The 21,352-nt window shown below is 42.2% G+C and overlaps 2 protein-coding genes across 2 annotated transcripts; both read right to left on the bottom strand.

Annotated features, from left to right (window-relative positions):
- Window positions 1-1,189: 1,189 nt before the first annotated feature.
- On the bottom strand, window positions 1,190-9,117 carry dhx34 (DEAH (Asp-Glu-Ala-His) box polypeptide 34). The gene is made up of 16 exons (XM_079271199.1): window positions 8,156-9,117; window positions 7,220-7,531; window positions 6,718-6,972; window positions 6,509-6,611; window positions 6,022-6,239; window positions 5,745-5,919; window positions 5,291-5,484; window positions 5,085-5,186; window positions 4,707-4,970; window positions 4,269-4,442; window positions 4,030-4,135; window positions 3,224-3,330; window positions 2,693-2,959; window positions 2,276-2,461; window positions 1,606-1,750; window positions 1,190-1,471 (listed from the first exon to the last, which is right to left on the bottom strand). The coding sequence occupies exons 1-16, from the start codon at window positions 8,846-8,848 to the stop codon at window positions 1,329-1,331; spliced, it is 3,444 nt and encodes a 1,147-aa protein (XP_079127325.1). The 5' UTR covers window positions 8,849-9,117; the 3' UTR covers window positions 1,190-1,328.
- A 1,482-nt stretch (window positions 9,118-10,599) lies between these two features.
- Window positions 10,600-21,003, bottom strand: st14a (ST14 transmembrane serine protease matriptase a). The gene is made up of 19 exons (XM_079272618.1): window positions 20,612-21,003; window positions 17,913-18,072; window positions 17,196-17,326; window positions 17,019-17,089; window positions 16,627-16,793; window positions 16,431-16,466; window positions 15,654-15,888; window positions 15,050-15,192; window positions 14,851-14,954; window positions 14,610-14,722; window positions 14,388-14,524; window positions 14,197-14,301; window positions 13,986-14,093; window positions 13,776-13,892; window positions 13,346-13,468; window positions 12,984-13,167; window positions 11,855-12,126; window positions 11,328-11,464; window positions 10,600-10,990 (listed from the first exon to the last, which is right to left on the bottom strand). Exons 1-19 carry the CDS (start codon window positions 20,651-20,653, stop codon window positions 10,832-10,834), a joined length of 2,544 nt encoding a protein of 847 aa, XP_079128744.1. The 5' UTR covers window positions 20,654-21,003; the 3' UTR covers window positions 10,600-10,831.
- Window positions 21,004-21,352: the final 349 nt, after the last annotated feature.

Below are 21,352 nucleotides of genomic sequence, written 5' to 3'. Positions count from 1 at the left end.
CAATAACTCATGAAATGCACTGAACATCACAGATTGATGATATCCCAAGAGTGTAGAGAATCGGTGGGGGGGGGTGGGGATTACTCTAAATCCTTTCAAATTGAATTTGAGAATACTTGCTCAGCATAAGGAAGTCACCTGGTAATCTTTGAATTATGGTAGAATGAACCTTTCAGAAGCTTCACCAGATTATTTACATTTTAGGTTTAGCCAAGAACTTTTTTTTATCCAAAGTGACTTAAAGTGAGTGAACAGGCAGTAAGTAGGGTTCAGAGTCAGGACACACAACTGCTGATGAACACGACCCTTGACCTTTCAGTTATGGGACAGTCATCTTCACTTCGAGGCCAGCCTGCCAACATTGTCCACTTAAAAAAAAAAAAAAAGAAGACATGCTGTCACAGTGGCAGGAAAGACAAACTCAGTCACAAGACTGCCATTCCCTGATCCTAAATTAACCCTTTGTCCCACACACACACACAATCCCCACAGATCTGCAATGCATAGACCTGCACAGACACACACGTTCACTCGATGGTGCAGATATACAGAACTAGTAAAGCCATTGCACACAGTTTGCTACTTCTGGTTCAGAAACGGTGTTAGGGAACAGTACTGACAGTCATGCGGTCACAATTGCAGGCCCCATTCTTACATCTTAATAAATGTGCCTTTTGATTTGAGAAATCAATAACTTATGATTTTTAAGTAACTGTGTTAAGTACTATTTCCTTTTTGGGTTATTGATTTCTGCCAATGTGCATCTTTTCAAATGTACGTATTTATTAGTTTCAAAGTAATTAATGAGATATTACCTGTTTATTTATTGAGATATTTATTCCGATTCTTTATTTTTTTGAGACAGGTTTTTATCTTCCGTGCTGTCTTACTTCTGACTTTGTGCCAATGTGCTGCTTTGAGGTGTTACATATCGTGGGTTTGTATCATTATTAAACCCTCACTCTATATTTTAAATCAGTGTCTTCTTCTCTCTCTCACATGTGCATGTCATTAACGTACTGCGCCTTTTCCCTCACAATGGATGAAAGTTGTGATCTATAATTATTCAACAATGCTACAAGGAATTTGAGAATAAATAGGAATTTGTTGTTTTGTTTTGTTTGGAGGGAGCAGATTTTGCAAATGTGGATATTTCCTAAAATAATAGAAAAAATACACCCAGTGACCATTATAGGAAAGTAATATCACTTTAATAAAATTCCTCAAGTACAAATGGGAAGAACGACGGTGACACAAATGTAACAACATCTGTACTCGACAGAACAGACACATGTTGCGAGTAGCTGTTCTTTAGATGCGGAAGTCAGTTACTTGGCAGAATACATGTGATGCCTTTTGTGTTTGAGGATCTCAGTGGAGGTGAGGGTCAGGTCTTCATCACACACGTCACAGTGATAAACTCTGGTGAGACTGGACACTGAGGAGGAGGCTGCCTTTCCACCTTCTGGCTCTGAAAACACAAACCCACAGTTAGCCTCTGATTATTCCTCTCTTAACAAGTGTCAAATCAGCTGGTGCATGTGTTCAAGTGATCGAATACCAACAGATCCCTCAAAATGAATATCAACATAAGAAACTGCTGACCTTCCTCTGGCTGCTGCTGTTCTCCTGCTGGCATGCAGGAGGCCTCGTGCTGCATGCGTTCCAGAGGAGTCAGCGGCATGTAGAGGTCACAGTTAGGACAGCTCCAGAAAGTGCGTAAACACTCACTGTAGAGATCCTTTGAGTCCTGCAAATTATAAAGTGGAAAACACAAAGATCAAAGACACACATCTTTTTGTCAGATGTGGAGTTTGTTTCAAGTTAAATGCCTTTAACAAGGAAGGCTGAATGATTTAATTACAAAATTCTTCAGGCAAAAGCTTAACTAGCTAGCAACTAGCACTGTTAGTGGTAGATATCTTGTTGGAGAGTTAAACTCTTCTGTTTTGTTTTTAATAGTAACCTGTATTTATTCAGGAAAAATATGTCGCCACATGACCCTGTTTCACATTCATACATCAGCACAATACTTCACATGGAAGCTGATCTGTTCAACCTGTAGTCTGTAGTCAGCAGCTCTGCTGGGGCAGCTTGGTTCAGCTGTTGCGGTAATATGGAGCCCCAAGCTGCAACAGAAGTTATGTCCAGGCTACCGATCTCTAACAATACACAATTTCATATCCAGACGTGGGACAATTTTGCTAGCAGCTGTAACATTCTAACTTTTTAGGAGAAGGCTCGACTAGATTGCCACTGTTTCAGACAGACTCACAGCCAGACTGTTGTAGTTGAAGAAGCTGGCGACACGCAGGCCTCCTTTAATGGGGTCCGGCTTGGCCTCGACTCCTGGAAACAGCGGGTTTACATCTGGAGCTTTGGTGTCAGACAGATCAGACTGAGGGCCGATGTACAGGTTCTGGGTCTGGAAAGCTGTGAGTCGCCGGAGGCTGTAAGTTACCTGGGAAGAAAGGTAAGAAGTATATTATTAATAGAGTATATTAAATGAGAATGTAAAATGTGAGAGTCACTGAGAATGTCAGGAAAGTAGAAATTAACAATATTGACACATACAATAGTTCACACATAATCTTGATGCAAATAATACGTTATGTGTATAATCGCCTTTTCAGGCCTGTTTCTGGAGTGCTTCATACTGTAACTAACCACCAAGTCAGCACTGCGTCACTACCTCATTGTAGAGCAGGAAGCGGACCAGGCCTTCGCTCAGCTTCTCCATGACTTTGCGGGACACCCCCTGGACTGTAGGTCCCCCCATTGTGCTCTGTCCCAGCTGGGCCAACAGGAGGCGCTCCCACTCAGACCGGAGTGTAAGAGCTGTGGACAGCACCTTCAGGGCCTCCTCTGGCTCCCTCAGCTCCAGCTCCAGCCAGCCGTCCACCACCAGACGCGTACAGTCAGCGTTGCTGTCCACAGAGTTTGCTACCAGCAGCAGAGCCTAGTGAGCATACAGACATTTTATACTACTGCATGATGCATGAGTGGACCAGAGCGGGCAATATGGGAGAGATCATGATTCAAGAAAGATATGTTGCCTAAAACAATGATGGTCTGTGACACACTACGAGTTCCACATACTGTAGAAATATGTGACTACCGGTATGTAAGTAATCAATAATACAAACATTTGTGTCTAAATCTAAAAAAAGAAACATTTAGCAATTAGTGGTGGGAAGGGGTACATCCCACATCTGGTACTAACTTGCAGTGCTGGAACCCGCACGCAGTTGGACAAATACGGCTTGTTGGTCTCCAACAGAGTGACGAAGGCTAGCAGCTGGTGTCTGCTGCTGTCCCGCCTATCAGGCCCTGCCGGCAGGAAACAAAGAGACAAAGAGGGAGAGACAACAGACACATGATGAGAGACATGCACAAGAAGAAGAGTGGACGGAAGAGACAAAACAAAAAAGACTTCAACAGTGGATCAGGAGGCCAAGGAATATGTTTTACACGGAGCAATTTGGAGTGCAATACAGTTCTTTAACTGCAAACACATAAGACCACTGCTGCTGTTCTTCCAGTGCAGAACAAGCAGTTGGAAATATTGTTTTTGCAACGTGAAGAAGAAATATTTTGGAGGAAATGGGCATGAATTTCAAAGAAACATCACAAACAACCGATGTGGTCGACTCTAGAATCAAAACTTCCAGAAAGACCATATTTTGGTTAGTAGCTGATTCATGATTCAAAAAATCCAGACAGTGCTTAAAATCATTCAGATATAAAGCGAGAGTTTAAATATCTCGTAAAGTTGAATTTCATAAGTACGGTTTATCTCCCATTAAAGGTGTGTTTTTGTTCTCATGAACAGTAAATGTCTACAAAGCACGACTCTGTTCTATTGCTGTTCATTTTCTTTTCCAGTGGGAGAAAGTTGAAATTATGTTTTTATTATCCCGACAGTGTTACCTTTTTTTTAAAGTTTTGTCTTTCACAGCAGAGTTATGAGTTTTGAATATACCTACAAATCTACATGTAGTACTTTTGAAAGAAGTCAGAGAGGTTTACCAATTTCTCTGGTGTCATCCTCAGGCACCTGTAACACCTCTGGGTCGCTGGCAAACACACTGGTCGGGTGGATCACCACTCCCTGCTTATTCCTTGTGTGAAACACCTATACATTGGGAAATCACAAAGGGAAAGTGGATCAATACGACAACTGGTTTACTGACACACACACACACACACACACCTTTATTGTATCATCTAAACTTAGAAGCTAGGGTGGGTGCAGCAGGAGGCCTGACCTGGTCGGAGTCCTTGCGGGTGGAGTTGTGTTCATCGGGCAGTGCCAGCTGAGGGTAGAGGCCGCGGCAAAGCAGCAGCTTGAGCAAAGCCTGCTGGCGGGAGGACATGTCCTGACTGACGCTCGCCGCCTCCTGCAGCTCTGACACGTTGTGACGCAACTTGAACTTCACCTCCTGTTGCAGGCCAAACAGCACCACAGAGAGATCACTGATCAGTGTAACTGTACCAAACATACACAAAGACACAAACATATCCACCTCTGTAAAGAGGACGATCCTTATACTATTACTGGCCTTTTTCCAACTGTCATACAAATGTAGTATCCAGTCAAGTATACCTCAAAATAGCACAAAGAAAAGTAGAGTTTCAAGTTGAGAGTTAAATGTTGGTGTTGAGGTTTAGGGTGCTTTGGGTGGAGCAACCTTTGTCCATGTTACCTGTATGTCCAAGTTCTGTCCTGATCCGCCCTTGTCTTTCTTGCCTTTGCCGGCTGCCTCTGTGTCTGATCCTGAGGAGAACTCTCCGTCCTGTCCCTCGTCCATCCTCAGGACTTTACGTCTGCTGCTCTCCTGCTGCTCGTGATCTCTCTTCATCTGATACAGCTTCCTCCTCTCCTTCAGCCTCTCCCTACGCTGGCCGCGGTCACCACCAGAGGGAGTGCTGCTCTCTGATTCCAGCAGGCCGTGGCTCCTCAACAATTCCTGTGAACCAGAGAGGAAGCTCATAAAGGTAAAATAGTGCTCACACATCAAAAAAATGGTCAAATGTTTTTCTTTTTTTCTTTTAATGTGTGAACTACTGTGTCAGTTGCCTACCTTGAACTGTCTGCGTAGGTTGACCATCTCATATAGACGCTGCTCCTCCAGGCCTCTCCTCCTGCACCACTTCCTTGAGCCACCACCTCTCTCTCCCTTCACCTGTTGATGAACAGTTTTAACTACAAGGAAGACCATCTGATATCAAATCTGGTTATTACGTTCATGTCAAAAAGCCGATGTCAAACAATGTTTCCACTACTGACCTCCACCCAGGCATTGAAGGTGTTGAGCAGGGTAAAGGGGTCCCCGTGGTTGCTCTGCAGGGGCTGGCGTGCAGTGGCACAGTCTGGGTTGTGCTGTGAGCTGCGCAGGAAAGGCGACTGAACACTGAGGGCTGCTGCTACTGTCAACACGGGATCCACCAGGTTAAACAAAGAGCCCAGCACCAGCATCTTCCCTGAATGAACAAACACACACACTTACCTAAATCTAGCTGCTACTGTATGTGTTGCACTTTTAAACTCCAGTACATCACAGACACATTTATTTATATTTTGTGTACTACATTTAAGAGAAACCAAGCCTGAAATTATGCAGTTTAAACTTTATTCAACTGTTTACCACCGTTTTGTGTTCCGTTTGTAGCTTCATGTAAACAACAGATGAGACAAAGAACACAAAAAAACTACAACACAAGTTTGGTGAAGGGAATCTTACCTATGACCACATCCACAGGCAGTTGTGCCAGCAAACTACCAATAGAGGTCAGTTCACCACGACTGTCCAGCGCTCCCTGCTGTTTCAGATAAGTAACTGCAGTCTGGATACTAGCAGCTGGAGGTGGATCGATGAAGACAAAAGAAAGTGGATCTCCAAGACTCATGCTCTTCATCTGCAGAAACAAGACCGCATGAATAAAGCTAAAACGTAACTACGGAAATTGAAGAATAAAAAAACAAGAATTTCCATCCTGCTTTCTATGGGGTATTGTCACCTGAAGAATGAGGGAGTCCAGAGCCACTCTGTGGATTTCAGGCACCGGATAAGGTGCGAAGGCATCGTAATCGGACTCAGCGTACAGGCGGTAACACACTCCTGGACCTGTGCGACCGGCTCGACCTTTCCTCTGCTCAGAGCTGGCTCGGCTGATCCAGAACTCCTGCAGACGTTGCATCTTGGCCTTCGGATCAAAACTCATCTCTTTTACCTTCCCTGTAAAAGAATGAATGACAAAACAATCCATTTGTGTGGGTGTCATTCTACTTATGAGCCGTGTATAGTTTTCCCCCCTTCTTTACCATTTAAAATTTCTTTAAAGTTAGAAACCATTTCCCCCCCAAAATTCAGCATGACAGATTTGGTATCTTTTGGGACAAAGTTTGGCTGCACAAAATTAGGTTTGTTAAGATGGACCCATTGGTAGTGCCAGCTAATTAAAAAATAAATGCTCCCCCCCCCCCCCCCAACTACTTGTGCCTTACCCGAGTCTACGACAAAGCGTACTCCATCTATTGTAACTGAAGTCTCAGCAATATTGGTAGAGATGATGCACTTTCTCACTGCAGGAGGAGAAATGTCAAACACCTGAAGAATAAACACAATGGCAGCGAATTAGAAACTGGTAAACCATATCAACCGATCAGATTCAAACATTGTATGTCCACTCCAATCCAAACAAAGATGACTGTGCCTTATCCTGCTGGGCCAGTGAGAGCGTGCTGTGCAGCGGCAAGACAATCCAGCGACGCGTGTGCGTGGCATAAACCTGACAGGCCTCCTGGATGGTGGAGATCTCCGCCACACCGCTGAGGAAGAGCAGCAGGTCGCCACGCTCCTCTGGAGGGTAGCGCTGATCGATGCCCTGCAGGATGCGCAGGTAGGGTCTGGGATCCAGCTTCTCGGAGCGCGAAGGCTGCTCCTCAGTCGGAATGGGCTGGTATATCACCTTGGTAAAGGAAACATGAAACTCTGAAAACATTGAAATGTTCATTTTGGAACATCATTACCGAATTGAATGCTCAGACTACCAAGAATACATTCAAACATTGAATATTTTGAACTCCTGTTTTTGTCATTGAGTCCATTGCTTAGTGCATTGGTCTCGGAGAATGCCTACATCAAGGCCCAGAAAACCAATATCTTCAAGTGAGAAGTTCTATTTACATCTGTGATGGCCGCTGTCCTCGGCTTACCTGTATAGGAAACAGCCTGCCTGGTACCTGCAGCACAGGAGCCCCACCGAAGTAGTCAGAGAAAAGTTTGATGTTGATGGTGGCTGACATGAGGATGAGACGCAGGTCTGGGTGGTCAGACAGCAGGGAGCGCAGGACCCCAAGAAGGAAGTCACAGTGGAGGTGCCTCTCGTGGACCTCGTCCACGATCAACACCTGGTACTGAGACAGCGTCCGGTCCTGCTGGATCTGTCGGAGCAGCAGCCCCTCGGTCAGGAACAGCAGTTTGGTGGCCGGGGTCCGGGTGGTCTCAAAGCGGATCTGGTACCCCACCTGTAAAACACGACTGCCTTTTGTGAGCTTATTCTGATACATACTTTATGTGTTTACTATCAAGTCAGTGCTGAAAACAAATAAAGAGACTATATTTGACTAAAACTACAAATGACTATTTTTTAAAAACTTTATACGCATGTTATCTATTTGATTTTCTGGTTGTAGCTCTTCACAGGGGATGTCTTCACATTTCTAAGGTGGTGTGAAAGTCCTCTCATAACTCAGAGTGGCCCCTTTCAGAATCAGATATATTATATCATTGGATCATGAGTGGTGATGCATTAATGTGTCACTTTTATGTTACAGCTGGTAAAGGTGGAGCTCATTTTAACAACTTAATATACTGCTGGGTAGCTTGTGAATACCCCGGGATCAATAAAGTCATCTTAATCGATAATAATACATCATGTTATTCGTTGATTGTATTTTGTATTATTGATCTGAATCTCGAAAGTAACTAGTAACAAAATGGACAGGTAAATGACAATATTTAGGACAATATTTCCCAAGTAGAATTTTGACAAGTAAACAACTTGTTTTTAAAATGTGCTTGATAAGTCTACAGTCTAGCTGGAGCTTCAACAAAAGGTAAGAACCTTCACTTGACCGTCCATGACAAACCTTTGAGCCGTACTGATTGAGACTCTCAAAGCTGACCCTCTTCGCGAGGGATATGCAGGCGATACGTCGAGGCTGAGTGCACGCAATGTGATTGAAGCCAGCTGAGAGAAGATACTGAGGGACTTGGGTGGATTTCCCACAGCCCGTGTCCCCCGCCACCACAACCACGGGGTGAAGTCGCACCAGCTCCACTATCCTGTCCCGGTACTGGAAGATGGGCAGGGTCTTCTGCTCTCGGCGAAGCTTGGCCAGCTTTCCAAAACTCTGTCTCTGGCTGAAGTCCAGGAAATGCAGGAGAGCCAGGCGGCAGTCGGAGATCTCCTCACTGCCTGGACCCGAGGATCTCTGCCTGCCTCTGTGCTCTGACTTCCCAAGGCGCTCCTCGACATCCCTGGTGCACACCGATACATTGATGCGGTAACGAGCGTCATACTCTTTCGGAAGGCCAAGGTCCACCTTTCCCGTGCCAGTCTTTTTCCCGTCTTCTCTGTCCTCTTTTGCTCCTGACCCAGACACGTCCCTCTTTGTTTTAAACCTTTGGAAGCGGTCAAAAAAAGACCAGAAGTCTCTGTGCTCCGGGCTTCCAGCCTGGATGTAGTCATGTCGGCGGAAAAAGACCTCGTCCAGCTGGGCTCGGCACTGCGGGCTGTCCCAGTCCCACCTCCGGCTGTCTCTCCTTCGGTCTGAGTCCATATTTGTTGTAAAATATGTTACTCGCCTTCACCGCGGAGTTTATTCACAACTAATGAATTAAATCGACATGTCTACGGCTTTGCCAACACGTAGCAGTTAAATACGCTGCCCCGTCTAAATTGGATATCTATAACTGTTATATCGATTTCAAACCGTTTTTAATGTTTTGAATCCATGTGTCTGAGACAGACACAGCACGAGTCCTTAACATTGTTTTGAACATCTACATCTATGATTATTGGACAAGAATATGTTACGACTGAAGGAAAAGAAACTGATGAATACAAATGATGATGAAAACCAGGGGAACAATAATACGGTGGGACCGTTTCCGTTCCGTTGTTAAATATGTTCCGGTTAAGGAAAGGTTCAATTGTTTTTTGTTCCGGAGTTGATTCAGATCTGAATACAAATGATATGTGATCATTTGTACTCAGAAACATAATCCATTTAATTAAAATGTAATATAATACAATCCTTTTGGACCATTCAAAATCAAACATTGAGTATTTTGTTTAAATACACGCAACAGAGGACAATGGAGACACGTATAAAACGCAAAATAAAAACACAAAATATAATTTGCAAATGGACCAAAATGAGCACTTCTTTCGGACATCCCATCATTTCTCTATTCTGCAGTGGTGTCCATCACATGCATAGTGTCAATCTCCCTGCAGTCTCTCCTCAGTTAGTTTAGATTAGTTTATTTGCACAATAAAAAAAACACAAAGAACACAAAATGTATATGCATAATATATGACTACGTAATATTGATGACAAAGTATCTAAACAAAGTATAGGATATATAGTGAACAATTAATTATCAACTACAAAATACAGAAAATGTGATTGTGTGAGTGTGTGTTAGGTAGAATTTGGTTTATACAGCTGTACCGACTCCTAAACAACAGTGAAGCTACATGTCACTATAAGTGAAACTATAAATACAATATAAAAAATGATAGTTCTGAAAAAACATCCTGGTGAAATAGACACACATGGTCTACTTCAGCAGGATAAAACATACATTGTAATGTAAACATGGCAGAGTGAACAAAATAATTAAAATATTAATTCAGTTTAAGTAAGGCACAATGCAATGCAAATAGGTTGGACGTTAAGTAAAGTGATCAAAAATCATAGATGAAATTCAGAGCATGAAAAAATAAATGCAAAGAATTGGAGGTTATATATTAGAAATATTTTATTTAAAAACATCTGCTATAAAACCACATTTACACAGATTCAAGACAAATTAAACTGGAAAGCTAACATTGTGCTGGATGGAATAGAGGTAATGTCATCATATTAAACATGAAAGCTTATACTCAAACAAAACCTATTTGTTCATGCGGATGTATTTTATGCCGATAGAAAAGCAGTTCACTGTTAATATAAAATGCCATCCATGATGAGAAGGGCAATGCTTTCCATAGAGAACAATCACATCACTAATATGATGAGCAAGATACCAAGCCATAGGAGGTAAGATGGAACGCACTTGCTGTAATTTAGATTTTTAATTTACAAAATTCAGAACAAAGACAACAAGGAAAACTGGTGGTACATTCTTATATCTACTGATAAAACACAAGACAAAAGAGTGCAAGGAAGCACAATTTATTCATGTACATAATAATAACTTTATTGTGTGTATGTGTAACAATCACATCTAAAATCGATTTCATGTGCGGCACATAACATTTTGCTTCATTAAAACAAGCTTAAAAAAACAGCAAAAAACAACGCAAAAATAAAACCTTTATTTACATTTAAAAACATCCCCACCCTCATAAAATTACAGTCATAAAATATGTTTCAATTGCTTTTCAAGCATTTTCCACTGCAGCTGCGACTGGGAGTCAACGCCACCACATCAGCTGGAAAGTCAGAGCGGTGAAGCAACAATCCGTACTTTGGTACTTGTCATCAGTCTGTGTTCATGTCAATATGACCTCGTTAGGCCATGTTTTCAGTGGTCTACGCTCCTGTCTTTTCTTTGATCCATCCACGGAATTTGGTGACCGTTGTGTAGATGCCAGGTTTGTTCCTGCGGGCACAGCCATCACCCCAACTGACCACTCCTGCCAGGAACGTACGACTCCCGGACGGACTGGACAGAGGGCCGCCAGAATCCCCCTAACAGAGACGAATACAGGTACATGCGAGAGTTACTACATGGAGGCAGTGTGGGGCATTTTCTTGTCTCTCTGCCCCGCATTTTCCTCCGACACCACCTCCTACTCTGCAATTTTAAAGTCAGAAATGTTTTTTTTCCATCCTATGTCATCAATGCAATGAACTGAACATGCCTAACACTCTATTATTACCACAATATAATTGACAACCGTTACATTCCTAGCTAATTGTCAAATTTCCATGTTGATCAAATATTCATATGCCTTATTCAGTAAAACATTTGGGGAGAAAGATGAAACAATAAGAAAGAAATCAGGGCAGCATGAGGTTCAAGTACCTGACAAGCATCGACTCCTCCGGCCAGCACTCCGGCACACAACATCCGAGATGTGATCTGCCCTCCCATCAAATCGTTGCACACAGAGTGGTTGATGATTCGGACCTGGGCCCTTTGGAGCACTTTTGCAGCAAATCCTGAATCACAAAAACAACAGAAGGACACCATCACGCTTATGTTGAGGTCTAAATGTCATGTCATCAGGCTGGGCCTCTAAAGTAATAATGGCAGGCCTTCATCAGAGGAAAGTTATAAAAGATATAAAAAGATGTATTCGCATTTACATGACAACTATCTGTCAGCAAATATAGAGCTAATACAATTAAAATATCTTCGCAAATTATCAATACCAGAGCATCACCATCAACAAAATTAAAAACCGTAATTGAATTTTGATATTCTTTCACTCACTGAACAGTTACTTCAGCTTAAGTTTTGGTCTCAGCATTTATTTAAATGTTTCAGTATTCGTGGCTACAAGTATTCATCAAAATGAGAAATACAGGGTTTGCTTTGTGAAAACTCACCTCCTTCTCGAGTGGCGCCCCACCCGGTGATCCACACAGTGCTACCCACTGAAAAATCATGTTGGGAAGCCGGCAAACAGATGGGCCTGATGTAATCAGAGTATGTGACAGGACTGTCCAGCTCCATTAGGGCGATGTCATTGTCATAGCTGTGTGCGTTGTAGTAAGGGTGGGGTATGACCTTCTTCAGGTTCCTCTTCACCACGGATGATCTAATAGTCCCCTGAATGTGAAGGCCAAGGTAAGCTTCCCAAGTGCCGGGCTGGGAGAATCTGAAGACGTGTACCAAAACAAATCGCAAAGTTCATTCTCGTTCTACGAAAACTACAGACAGCATGTGGCACAAGCGTCACATGAGAAAATATGTATAATAAACCTGAATGTATGTGATGATTCAGACTGCCTGCAAAATAAACTGAATGTTTAAAAGCGTTTGCAATATATTTATAAATATTATATTTGGTATAAATGAATATTTTTATAACCATTGTGATGTAAAAATACCAGTGTCCAGTCACCTTCAGAGAAAATGCATAAATATCAACCTACATCAGAATATGTACCGTGTAAAGACCTAACATATGGAGATGTTATTTTTGACGGCTCTAAATTGAGCTTCCTGTCGTCTAACGCATGCATTGTGTTGCCAGTAAAAACACAGAGGTCTAAGGTTTCACTTTGCATGTGACAAATTGTTTACAGTATATTCAAACCACTGAACTGCATTAGTTATTTTGTCCCAATAATTCAAAGAATGTTTTAGAGGCCTTTCTAGTATAATAACACCCACAGTTTGTGTGAACAGTATATTTAACTGTATTTAAAGACTAGTCAAGCTGCCGAATAAATATAAAATATTTAACATAAATTATTGTGGAGTTGTTGTGGAGACAACTATCATTTGTCTAAACATGGCTCTAAAATAATGTGTCCTGCATACATTGATAGAGGACTTTAATGTCATTCTACTGTTGCAATCTTTTCAAGTTAAGAGCATCTGCTAAATAAAGTAGAATTTTCACCAGACATCTAGACTTATTCTGAAAGAGCTGCGAGCGTGAGCTCTGATTTGATACATAATGGCATATTGCAAAAAAGTGAGAACATAAAACACAAAGTAAGCTGATACCTTGTTCGACCGTCATCTTGCACACAGTGGGCAGCAGTGACCAGCCACCTTGGACTGATGATGGCCGCTCCACACACGTGACCGAAACCTTTGACGTGGAGGCTGACCTGCCAGGGAAACTGCCCTTCATCGGCATCCTCACCGCCCACAATACGCGACGTCTTGAATATACTCCTCCCGCAGTCTGCAACGTAAACAATCAATCAATCAATCAATCAATCAATCAATCAATCACAGGGCCGGCTTGTTGCAGCTTGTTGTCGTGCCTGAAGTGGTTGGAAGCTGGTCAATGCAGATTGCGATAATAACTAGTTATGAATATCCGAGTACATGCACCCGCTGAGGTGTTCATTGGGACATACCGCAATTCTCCTCGTCAGATCCATCTTCACAGTCCGGTGTGTCGTCACATTCTGGGTTCACTTTACTGATGCATTTATTGTTTTTACATCGATAAGTGAGATCACTGCAGCTCACATCGGTGCCTACGGAGAGAGGGAGGGAAGACAATTCAAACTATGAAACGGGCCCTGTATTAATTCCTTAAATGTAGGGGGAAAACTCATTTCAGAATCATCAATTATGTGTTCCCTAAAATGTATTCGTCACACACGTGCAAACATTTTAAACTGATGAAGACATCTTCACATTTGGCTCTTTTGCAGCTACATGCTCCAGTTTATTCACGTATATTTGTATTCATGTCTGTCATTTAGTGCTGAGCAGATAGCGTAGAGTATAAGTGACTGATGTCTGGAGATATTTGTTTGCAGTTTAGAAAAGGAGTCTTACTTCTCCCACAGTCGAGTTCATCTGACCCGTCCCCACAGTTGTCTGTGCCGTCACAGCGATTCTTCTCGGAGACACATTTCTTATTCTTGCATGTTATTTGTCCGGACTTGCATCCACCTTAGAAAACAAAAGAAAAAAGACAGGCATGAGAAAACGGACCTTCCAAAGCTCATGTTAAATTCATCCGCCATGAGTGCAAACAGATCTTACCACAGTTCAGCTCATCTGTGAGGTCTCCACAGTCATCTACGCCATCACATTTCCAGAACATGGGCTTACACAACCCATTCTTACAACTGATAGCCGATGAGTTGCACTCTGGAGGAAAACACAGTTGAACTCACTTTGTGTGCCAACAATGTAGAGAATAATTACACTATTGGTGTTGACTACTACTCCTGAGTATATTCAGAGTACTTACTGCATTTTAATTCATCACTCATGTCTCCGCAGTCATTCCAGCCATCACACCTGAGCGCTGTTTTAACGCAGCGCTGATTTGTGCACTGGAACTGCTTTGGACAAGCTGTGGATGACATGACGGGGTTAACACAAGATACACACTTGCTGAGTGTCAAGAAATAACCACGAGCGGAACGCGGAGTCACTTACGGTCTTTGACGTCAATGGCCTCATACGATGCCTCAAAGCCTCGGTCCACATAGGAGGCATCAGACATGAACACCACTCTCATTGTGTTGGTGTTGCTGGTTTCTGTCACTGTTCCGTCAGGCTTTTCTCCGCACAATCTGAGGATGACGTGCACAGGTAGTGGGACATCTGCTCTGTTATGCAATTCCTATCTGGTTTTAAGAGACACAAGCATGGACTCACCTCTTTCCGTTAATCTCCACGTAGTCCTTGCGACAGTCCTTAACCGCCTCCTGCCCGGACTCAGACAAGAGGAACTTTTTGAACGTCACCTTCACCACCTTACCAGTAGGGACCTTAGCGATTGACAGAGACGAGTAAAAACTTACTGACATGGTGACATGTGACCTTCGGAGGAGCATAACTGAACAGAAACATATGATACAGCTGTGTATAACGTGTCGATTAAGTGCTGTCGTCTCACCTGGATCGACCACTGACACGAAATTCGTGGAGGATAGTAATTTGGGAAGTTGGGAGAAGTGAAGGTGCCTTTTTCGCCTGTCAGCTGGCTACCGCATGTCGTACCTGTTAGTTAAATACATGTTAGTGTCAGGATTTATCCAAATATCAAACATTTATAGTGCAGCTCATAACAAAGAGGTTGAAACATTAATCCCTACCTTTAGTTCCGCGTTTGATTTGGGAGACTTTTGCTCTAAAACCTGGGTAGTTCTTCTCATTATTTGAGGCCATCGTCACCAGCATGACATTGCCAGAAGACAGAAAGGCCAATGGTTCACTTGGCGAGTAGTACCCACACATCCTGAGGAAGAAAAAGCAGACAACATTCATTTTCTATATGCACTGTTCACTGATGTTATCTAGTTTTCAATTTGGTTTAAATTGGCAAGAATGCCACTAATTACTTTATCTTGCACACATGAAAGGGCCTGTAGAGGTCTTGGTGACTTTCTGACTGGTTTGGAAAGAGCAATCACATTCTCAAATTCTTTCATCTAATATTTATTTTAAACTGTCATATCACAATTCTGATTATTCTGTGTCTTAACCCAGGCAATGATAGGCAACTGCACCTTTGTATGCAGTATAAGTGTACATCAGAAACACAGCATCTGACCAGCAGAGGGCCTTACATACTAGATGCAGTCCTCTCTATCCCAATCGAAAGAAATATGCCACTGCATGAAAATAAGAGTACAGAAGGCTGGTGAGTGATGCATCTGCTTGAAGCTGTATTTAGATGAGACCAAAGGAAAAACTCACTCTCCCATAACGCTGCTTTCGATGGCCGCCAGGGAGTCGTAGATTTTGAGAAAGTCATTCTTGCAGTTCTCTTCAAGATTCATCGTATCAAACTCAAGCTTGATGACGTAGCTGGGGTCTGCTCTCAGCTGCCACTGGATGAAGGTGTTGGGGGGATATGGACTGTTAGGGAAGCCAGGCGACTGGATCTGCCCGATATGATTGGTCTTTGTATGTTCTGTGAACTTCAAAGATCCTGAGACAGAGACAATGACTTTGAGGGGTGTTCCCATTCAACTTTGTAAATCACAGGACTGCAGTTGCCCAATTACCGGCATCTCAATGCAAATTGAATTACAGACTGTCAAACTTATTCTGATATCACTGGGCATGCTCAATTGCAACAGCTGTCTAATTTGTACTTCAGCATATACCATTTTCGGAATATGATGAAACACTGTACTTAAAGTAAACGAGTCCCAATGACGCTTTTGCCAAATAGAGAGAAGAGTTTCAGCCCTGTACACGCCTTTTAAAATCTTTAACAACAAATTGAATGCCCAAATATGGCTCAACTACATGTTTATCATGCCAGTCAGACTGAAAGATAAGTGGCAAACAAAAACCTATTTGTTATCTGCCTATATGTCAGAAGAATGTAACAAGAGACAATCAATAATGAGTTCAGCTCTGGTAACATGTTTCAAACAGCATGAACTATGTGTTAAGACACGTTTGCTGTTCTCTACTCACAGGGATGAGCTGTCAAAAATAAATAGATTAAGATATAGCACTTACTGGCGAATGATGTTGAAACCAGTCGGTCATCAAGTGCTGTGAGATGAAACACATGACAAATAACTTAGTTGAGGATGCTGACAGCAAAACAGACAGAACTTGACATTCTACAACAAACCATAAGCAAAACAGCATGATGAGTTATGGACTGAATCACAAACAATGCCAGTTTGGCCCTCAGTTGCTTTGACTCTACCTGAAGATATCACATCTTCAAGGACCAGAGAGTTGCCAGGTCTGGACATGAATCGCCGCTCTTTGTCCACTAGCTTCTCCAGTGAAGACATGGCGTTGTCAACAGATGCCTCTTGGCCCGTAGGGACTTTGAACTCGGACAGGTAGTAGGCAACAACACTGCCTTCACTGAGGGCAATGAGACAAGAATGAAATAGTGCAGAGGCGGAGCAAAGTAAAACAAACTCATTTTTACTTCAACTATAAGGGTCATACAGGTGTACAAAAAAAAATCACCATCCAGTGAGCTAGTTTTCTTCCAAATGTCATTGTTTTGAGATATTATGCTAACCAACACACAAACAGACTAACAGGAAAGGAAACATGGTAGAGGTCATAATGAAGGAGCCTTACCTGAAAGCCTGAACTGTAGAACCAACGTAGTATTTGACCAAATGTGGACTTTTGGAATAGATGGATTTAAGCTGAAAGAGACAAGAGCAACATCGCAACAGAGAATGAATGAGGTTTGAAAACACATTTTTGAGGAGAGGCCAGTGTTGTGGAGGCCTGAGCAGCAGTCCCTCTCACCTGTGAAGTCACTTGTTTAGCCAGCGCCTTGAACTCGGAGCTGTTGGAGTCCTCGTAGGCATCTTCGAACACCTGGTTGGTGATCCGCATGGAGCCGCTGTACATCTTCTTGAGTCGCACATCTTTACGGACTGCAGGATCACATAGACAAGACTGAGGTTACACACCCACACTGCACAGGAGTTCAGCCTATTTCATCTCTGAGCTGTGGTTTTGTTAACTTTTATCACTAATGTGTCAAAACTCTTTGGATTGGTGACGTTTTAAGTCCCCCAGGTGTACTTGTTTCAACTGATGGAGCTTTAACCCCTCCTCCTAGCTTTTAGCTATTTGCATGTGCAAATAATCAGACAGAATCAACAGAATTTAACTTGTACGTTGTTAAAAATATATTTCAAAACGTCAGCAGATTTCAATGTCCTACAGAGGAAAGTCCTCATGTGGATCCAGTAATTAAAAACACAAGGGCCTTCTTAAACTATTACCTCATCATGTATTACATTAGCTTGAATAAAACCAATCTGGCAACTCTAAGAGCTCTACAGAGGGCATATAAAAAGTACACATATGCAGCTTATCAAAAATGATGTGAACACGAAATAAAAATGACTAACTTTGATAAATAACTGTGATGAAGTTACTTCTTTACATCCTTTTTCATGAACTGTTTGCTATTGTGTGCCATTATCAAATGAATATCAAGGAAGGAGTTCTTACAGTGGAAATGCCAGACCAGCAGTCCGGTCATAAGAGCAATAACGGCAGCAAAGACCACCACACCGATCACAGCCCCAACTTTCCCCGGACCCTTTTTCTTCTCAAGCTTTTTGTTGTCCGATGCTGGCAGGAACTGGACAGAGGTGTCCCAGTCTTTGTCCTAGAAGACAGACAAGACAGTTTAATGTATGGATGAATGACAGACACATACAACTGAAGGGTCTATATTAAGACAACAACAACCTCAAAATATGAATTCCAACCATTTCACTGCAGCGGGAAGACATTTGTGGACATAAGGCTGCAAAGAGAAGAGTTTCAACTCTACCGGAGTAGATAATCAGCTGAAGATAAGCGCCAGCAGCAGACAGCAAGTAGGTAGGCCTACTTGTGTATTTGAGGAATGCTCCCAGCCTGTGGTCACCTCCAGCATTATGTCCTCAACTAGACAAACTATGTTCTAATATATAACAAAATGTTTTTCTTCGACAAGTGGCTTTTTTAAGGGGAAGAAATCCGAGCCGGTTTTCATTCAAAATCGATTCACAAAACGGAAAGAACCGTTTCAGTATCTGGTGCTGCAAATGAATACGAAGGGAACTTCATGCATGAGTCACGGCCCCGTGGTTACCTTAAAGAGGTGAGACGGAGGGGGGAGGGAGTACAAAGGTTTCACCATGTTAAAATCCTGTCAAACCTGCTGGGAGCAAACCACTTGCTGATCTGTAGTGGAACACAACAAGTTTCTTTGTGTGCTCACTGCACTGTAGTAGAAAATGAAAAAGGTCCCTGTCAAACAGGACAACTTCACCGGCAAACTAAAGATCATCTTAAAAACTATGGGATGTTTTAAAAAAAAGTCTAAAAAGATTCACGAGGCTTTGAGATTTTGTGCCTGCAAGTTTTACAATTACAAATGCAAAACTACGACTCCATTGACCTGATACTCCATCTGAATGAGAAGGAATTATACTGCAACTATGACGACAAGCATTTGTCTTAAAAGAGCAGGTTTGACATCTGTCATTCCCATTTCAAAGGCTCATTGCAGAGTCTGTGGAATAGATATGGATATGCATGGCTCTGGTGTTTTTTTAAAATACCAAGCTACAAATTAAAAAGGGAAAAAGATTTTAAGTTGAGAAACAGGGAGAACATGTCAGAACACCTAATCTACGTATAAACAAGATGGAGCTTTCGTGGCAACAAATCATTTTTAAAATAACCAGAATTGTGACTCATAACTCTTCAAAGGAACCATAAATATTAACTGATTCAGTATACATTTTTGTGAGCTTTTCAACAGTATTCATACAGTTCAATCAATATAATTACAATTAAAAGCTAAAATCTGTCACACAAAACTCTAAAATAATCAAAGTATATTCCTTAAAATATCAATTACCTAATGTGTAACAGGAATCTGGTTATTAATCTTGGTGACAACAGAAATGTAAATCTTAATAAACCATGTAATCAATAACAACATATTTAAAATGCCTTTAAGTATTACCCAGCCTCACTGTCAATGACCAAAAAACACTTAGCACAGCAACTGCACTCCTCAGATCTGCCCCACTGTGTCCTAACAACCCCTCTGATTGAAAATTAAAGGACAAAATGCCTTTATGTTTATCCATATCACATTGTGTGTGGAGTAATCACGAACAGATGTTAGTAGACAGAATTGAAGGACTCAGGTGAACAAGTCACAACAGGGCGAAGGAACTTGGAGGAATTCAGGCGTCAGGCCCTCGATGCCTGCCTGCTCTGCCTTCTGAGGACCTTCACTGATGAAGCTCAGGGAGGTTCTACAGAGAGAATCACTATTTGAAGAAGGTTTGATCCAAAGCTTTGAGTCGGTTTAAAGCTTCGGGGTTTTGGAGCATCACTTACTTCACTGCAGGTGGTAAGAGGGCCTCAATACTTTTCTTTCCCCCTATTGAGCCAACTTCTTGGAAATTAGGCCCCATGCAGAGAAAATGATCTGGGCAAGTGCAGCCTCAAAGGGCTCGTTTGTTTGCGGGATATCTTAAAAAACCTGTTACATTTACAAGGACGTTTGGTAGAAAGTTATAGCATGGGACAAAGGACGTAAGATTTTATAAAAGGATTTCTAATGTTTTCTGATGAACTACTGCTTTTAATTGAAACGTAGGAATAACAAGTTTAAAAGCTCGCCCAGAAATACACAAAATGAAACTCCTGGCAGAGGCTCTAATCAGTACAGAACCAGAAGCTTGGCAAAGAAGTGAAAGCAGGTTTTTTCTCAGCTTCTGAGTGCTGGATTTCATTTTCTACTTAGTAACATGTTTGTCCTCAGGCAAACCAGTGTGCTGGTGATAAGACTGGCTGAGACTGTAGCTTTGTATACAGTGTTGTGTGTACCTGCAGAATGAACACACAAGTTTCTACTTCATGTCTGACGGGTTTGCTACGGGAAGGTTAATTTACCCAAAGATCACACTAACTTTGACTGATCTCTGAAGTTAGACTCTGCATTCGTTTGTTTCACTTCCTGTTAATGATCGCCACTGTCACACAAATATGCGCCAATGTTAGGAAAGCGTGTCATTCAGGCAACACCCAAACTCTTTCCCAAATCACCAACATTAAATCAATATTGAACAGGTTACAACAAAGCATCCGCCCGAGCTAGATGCCCTATAGGCTGTACAGAAATCCTACACGTTTCTTACCGACTTTGGGGTGTATCTCAGTCCACTGTCCATGTAGTCCATCAGGTCACAGCTAGACGAATACGAGTAAAATCAAAAGGACCTAAAAACAGGTGAACTACTTATTCTACTCTGCTTATTTATTGTAGTAGTCTCTGGTGCGTCCACGGGCTGTTTTCCGAGGTGAACCTACGGGCCTTCGGTCGCCCAGAGATGATTATTGTGTTTGTCAACGAATTCAACCTGCGAGCACAAAACAAACAAAGAATCGACAGCGTTCAGGTTACAACGAAGAAATATGTCTTCTGGTGTCTTCAAAATAAGTCTGCTCTCCGGTCGATGTATGTCGCCCGTGAATCCTACGGAGAGAAACTAGACGAGACGGCGGAGAAAGAAACCTCTTTCCGATAGCTTCAGGTTTCTGCGGGCGTGTCTCCCGCACCTGTCGTGACTTCCTGTTTACCTGCCACAGGTTGGTGTTTTTTTTTATTTTTTTTTTAATTACCCTTTATGCGAAACGACTGCAGAAAAATGAAATCAGTAAAAGCACGCAATTAATTATATTAGAATACTGACAGTGCTTGGAGATCACAATTTGTTGTCGTGTTTCGAAGCATTTATAACATTATATATCAGCCTGGACACAATTCAAACGCGCTGATTGATTCAAATACAAAAAAAGATATGTGAAGTTGAAAATCTGTTCCTTAAATATTAATATTTATTCATGTTGTGATGTGTGAACGTACACGTGTTCAAATG

Source organism: Melanostigma gelatinosum, assembly GCF_949748355.1.
Source record: "Melanostigma gelatinosum genome assembly, chromosome: 7".
Taxonomy (NCBI): domain Eukaryota; kingdom Metazoa; phylum Chordata; class Actinopteri; order Perciformes; family Zoarcidae; genus Melanostigma; species Melanostigma gelatinosum.
Note: the sequence above shows the minus strand (reverse complement) of the source record. Positions and strands in the feature narration are given on the sequence as shown.

Excerpts from the sequence above, each read along its gene's own strand:
- dhx34 (XM_079271199.1), bottom strand. The coding sequence starts at position 8,848 with ATGGACTCAGACCGAAGGAGAGACAGCCGGAGGTGGGACTGGGACAGC. Across the intron at positions 3,331-4,029 it reads GGATGACACCAGAGAAATTG|GGCCTGATAGGCGGGACAGC; the intron begins GTAAACCTCTCT and ends TCCTGCCGGCAG. Across the intron at positions 1,472-1,605 it reads ACAGCAGCAGCCAGAGGAAG|AGCCAGAAGGTGGAAAGGCA; the intron begins GTCAGCAGTTTC and ends TTGTGTTTTCAG.
- st14a (XM_079272618.1), bottom strand. The coding sequence starts at position 20,653 with ATGGACTACATGGACAGTGGACTGAGATACACCCCAAAGTCG. Across the intron at positions 13,168-13,345 it reads ATCTGACGAGGAGAATTGCG|ACTGCGGGAGGAGTATATTC; the intron begins GTATGTCCCAAT and ends TTTACGTTGCAG. Across the intron at positions 10,991-11,327 it reads GAGGAGTCGATGCTTGTCAG|GGGGATTCTGGCGGCCCTCT; the intron begins GTACTTGAACCT and ends CGTCTCTGTTAG.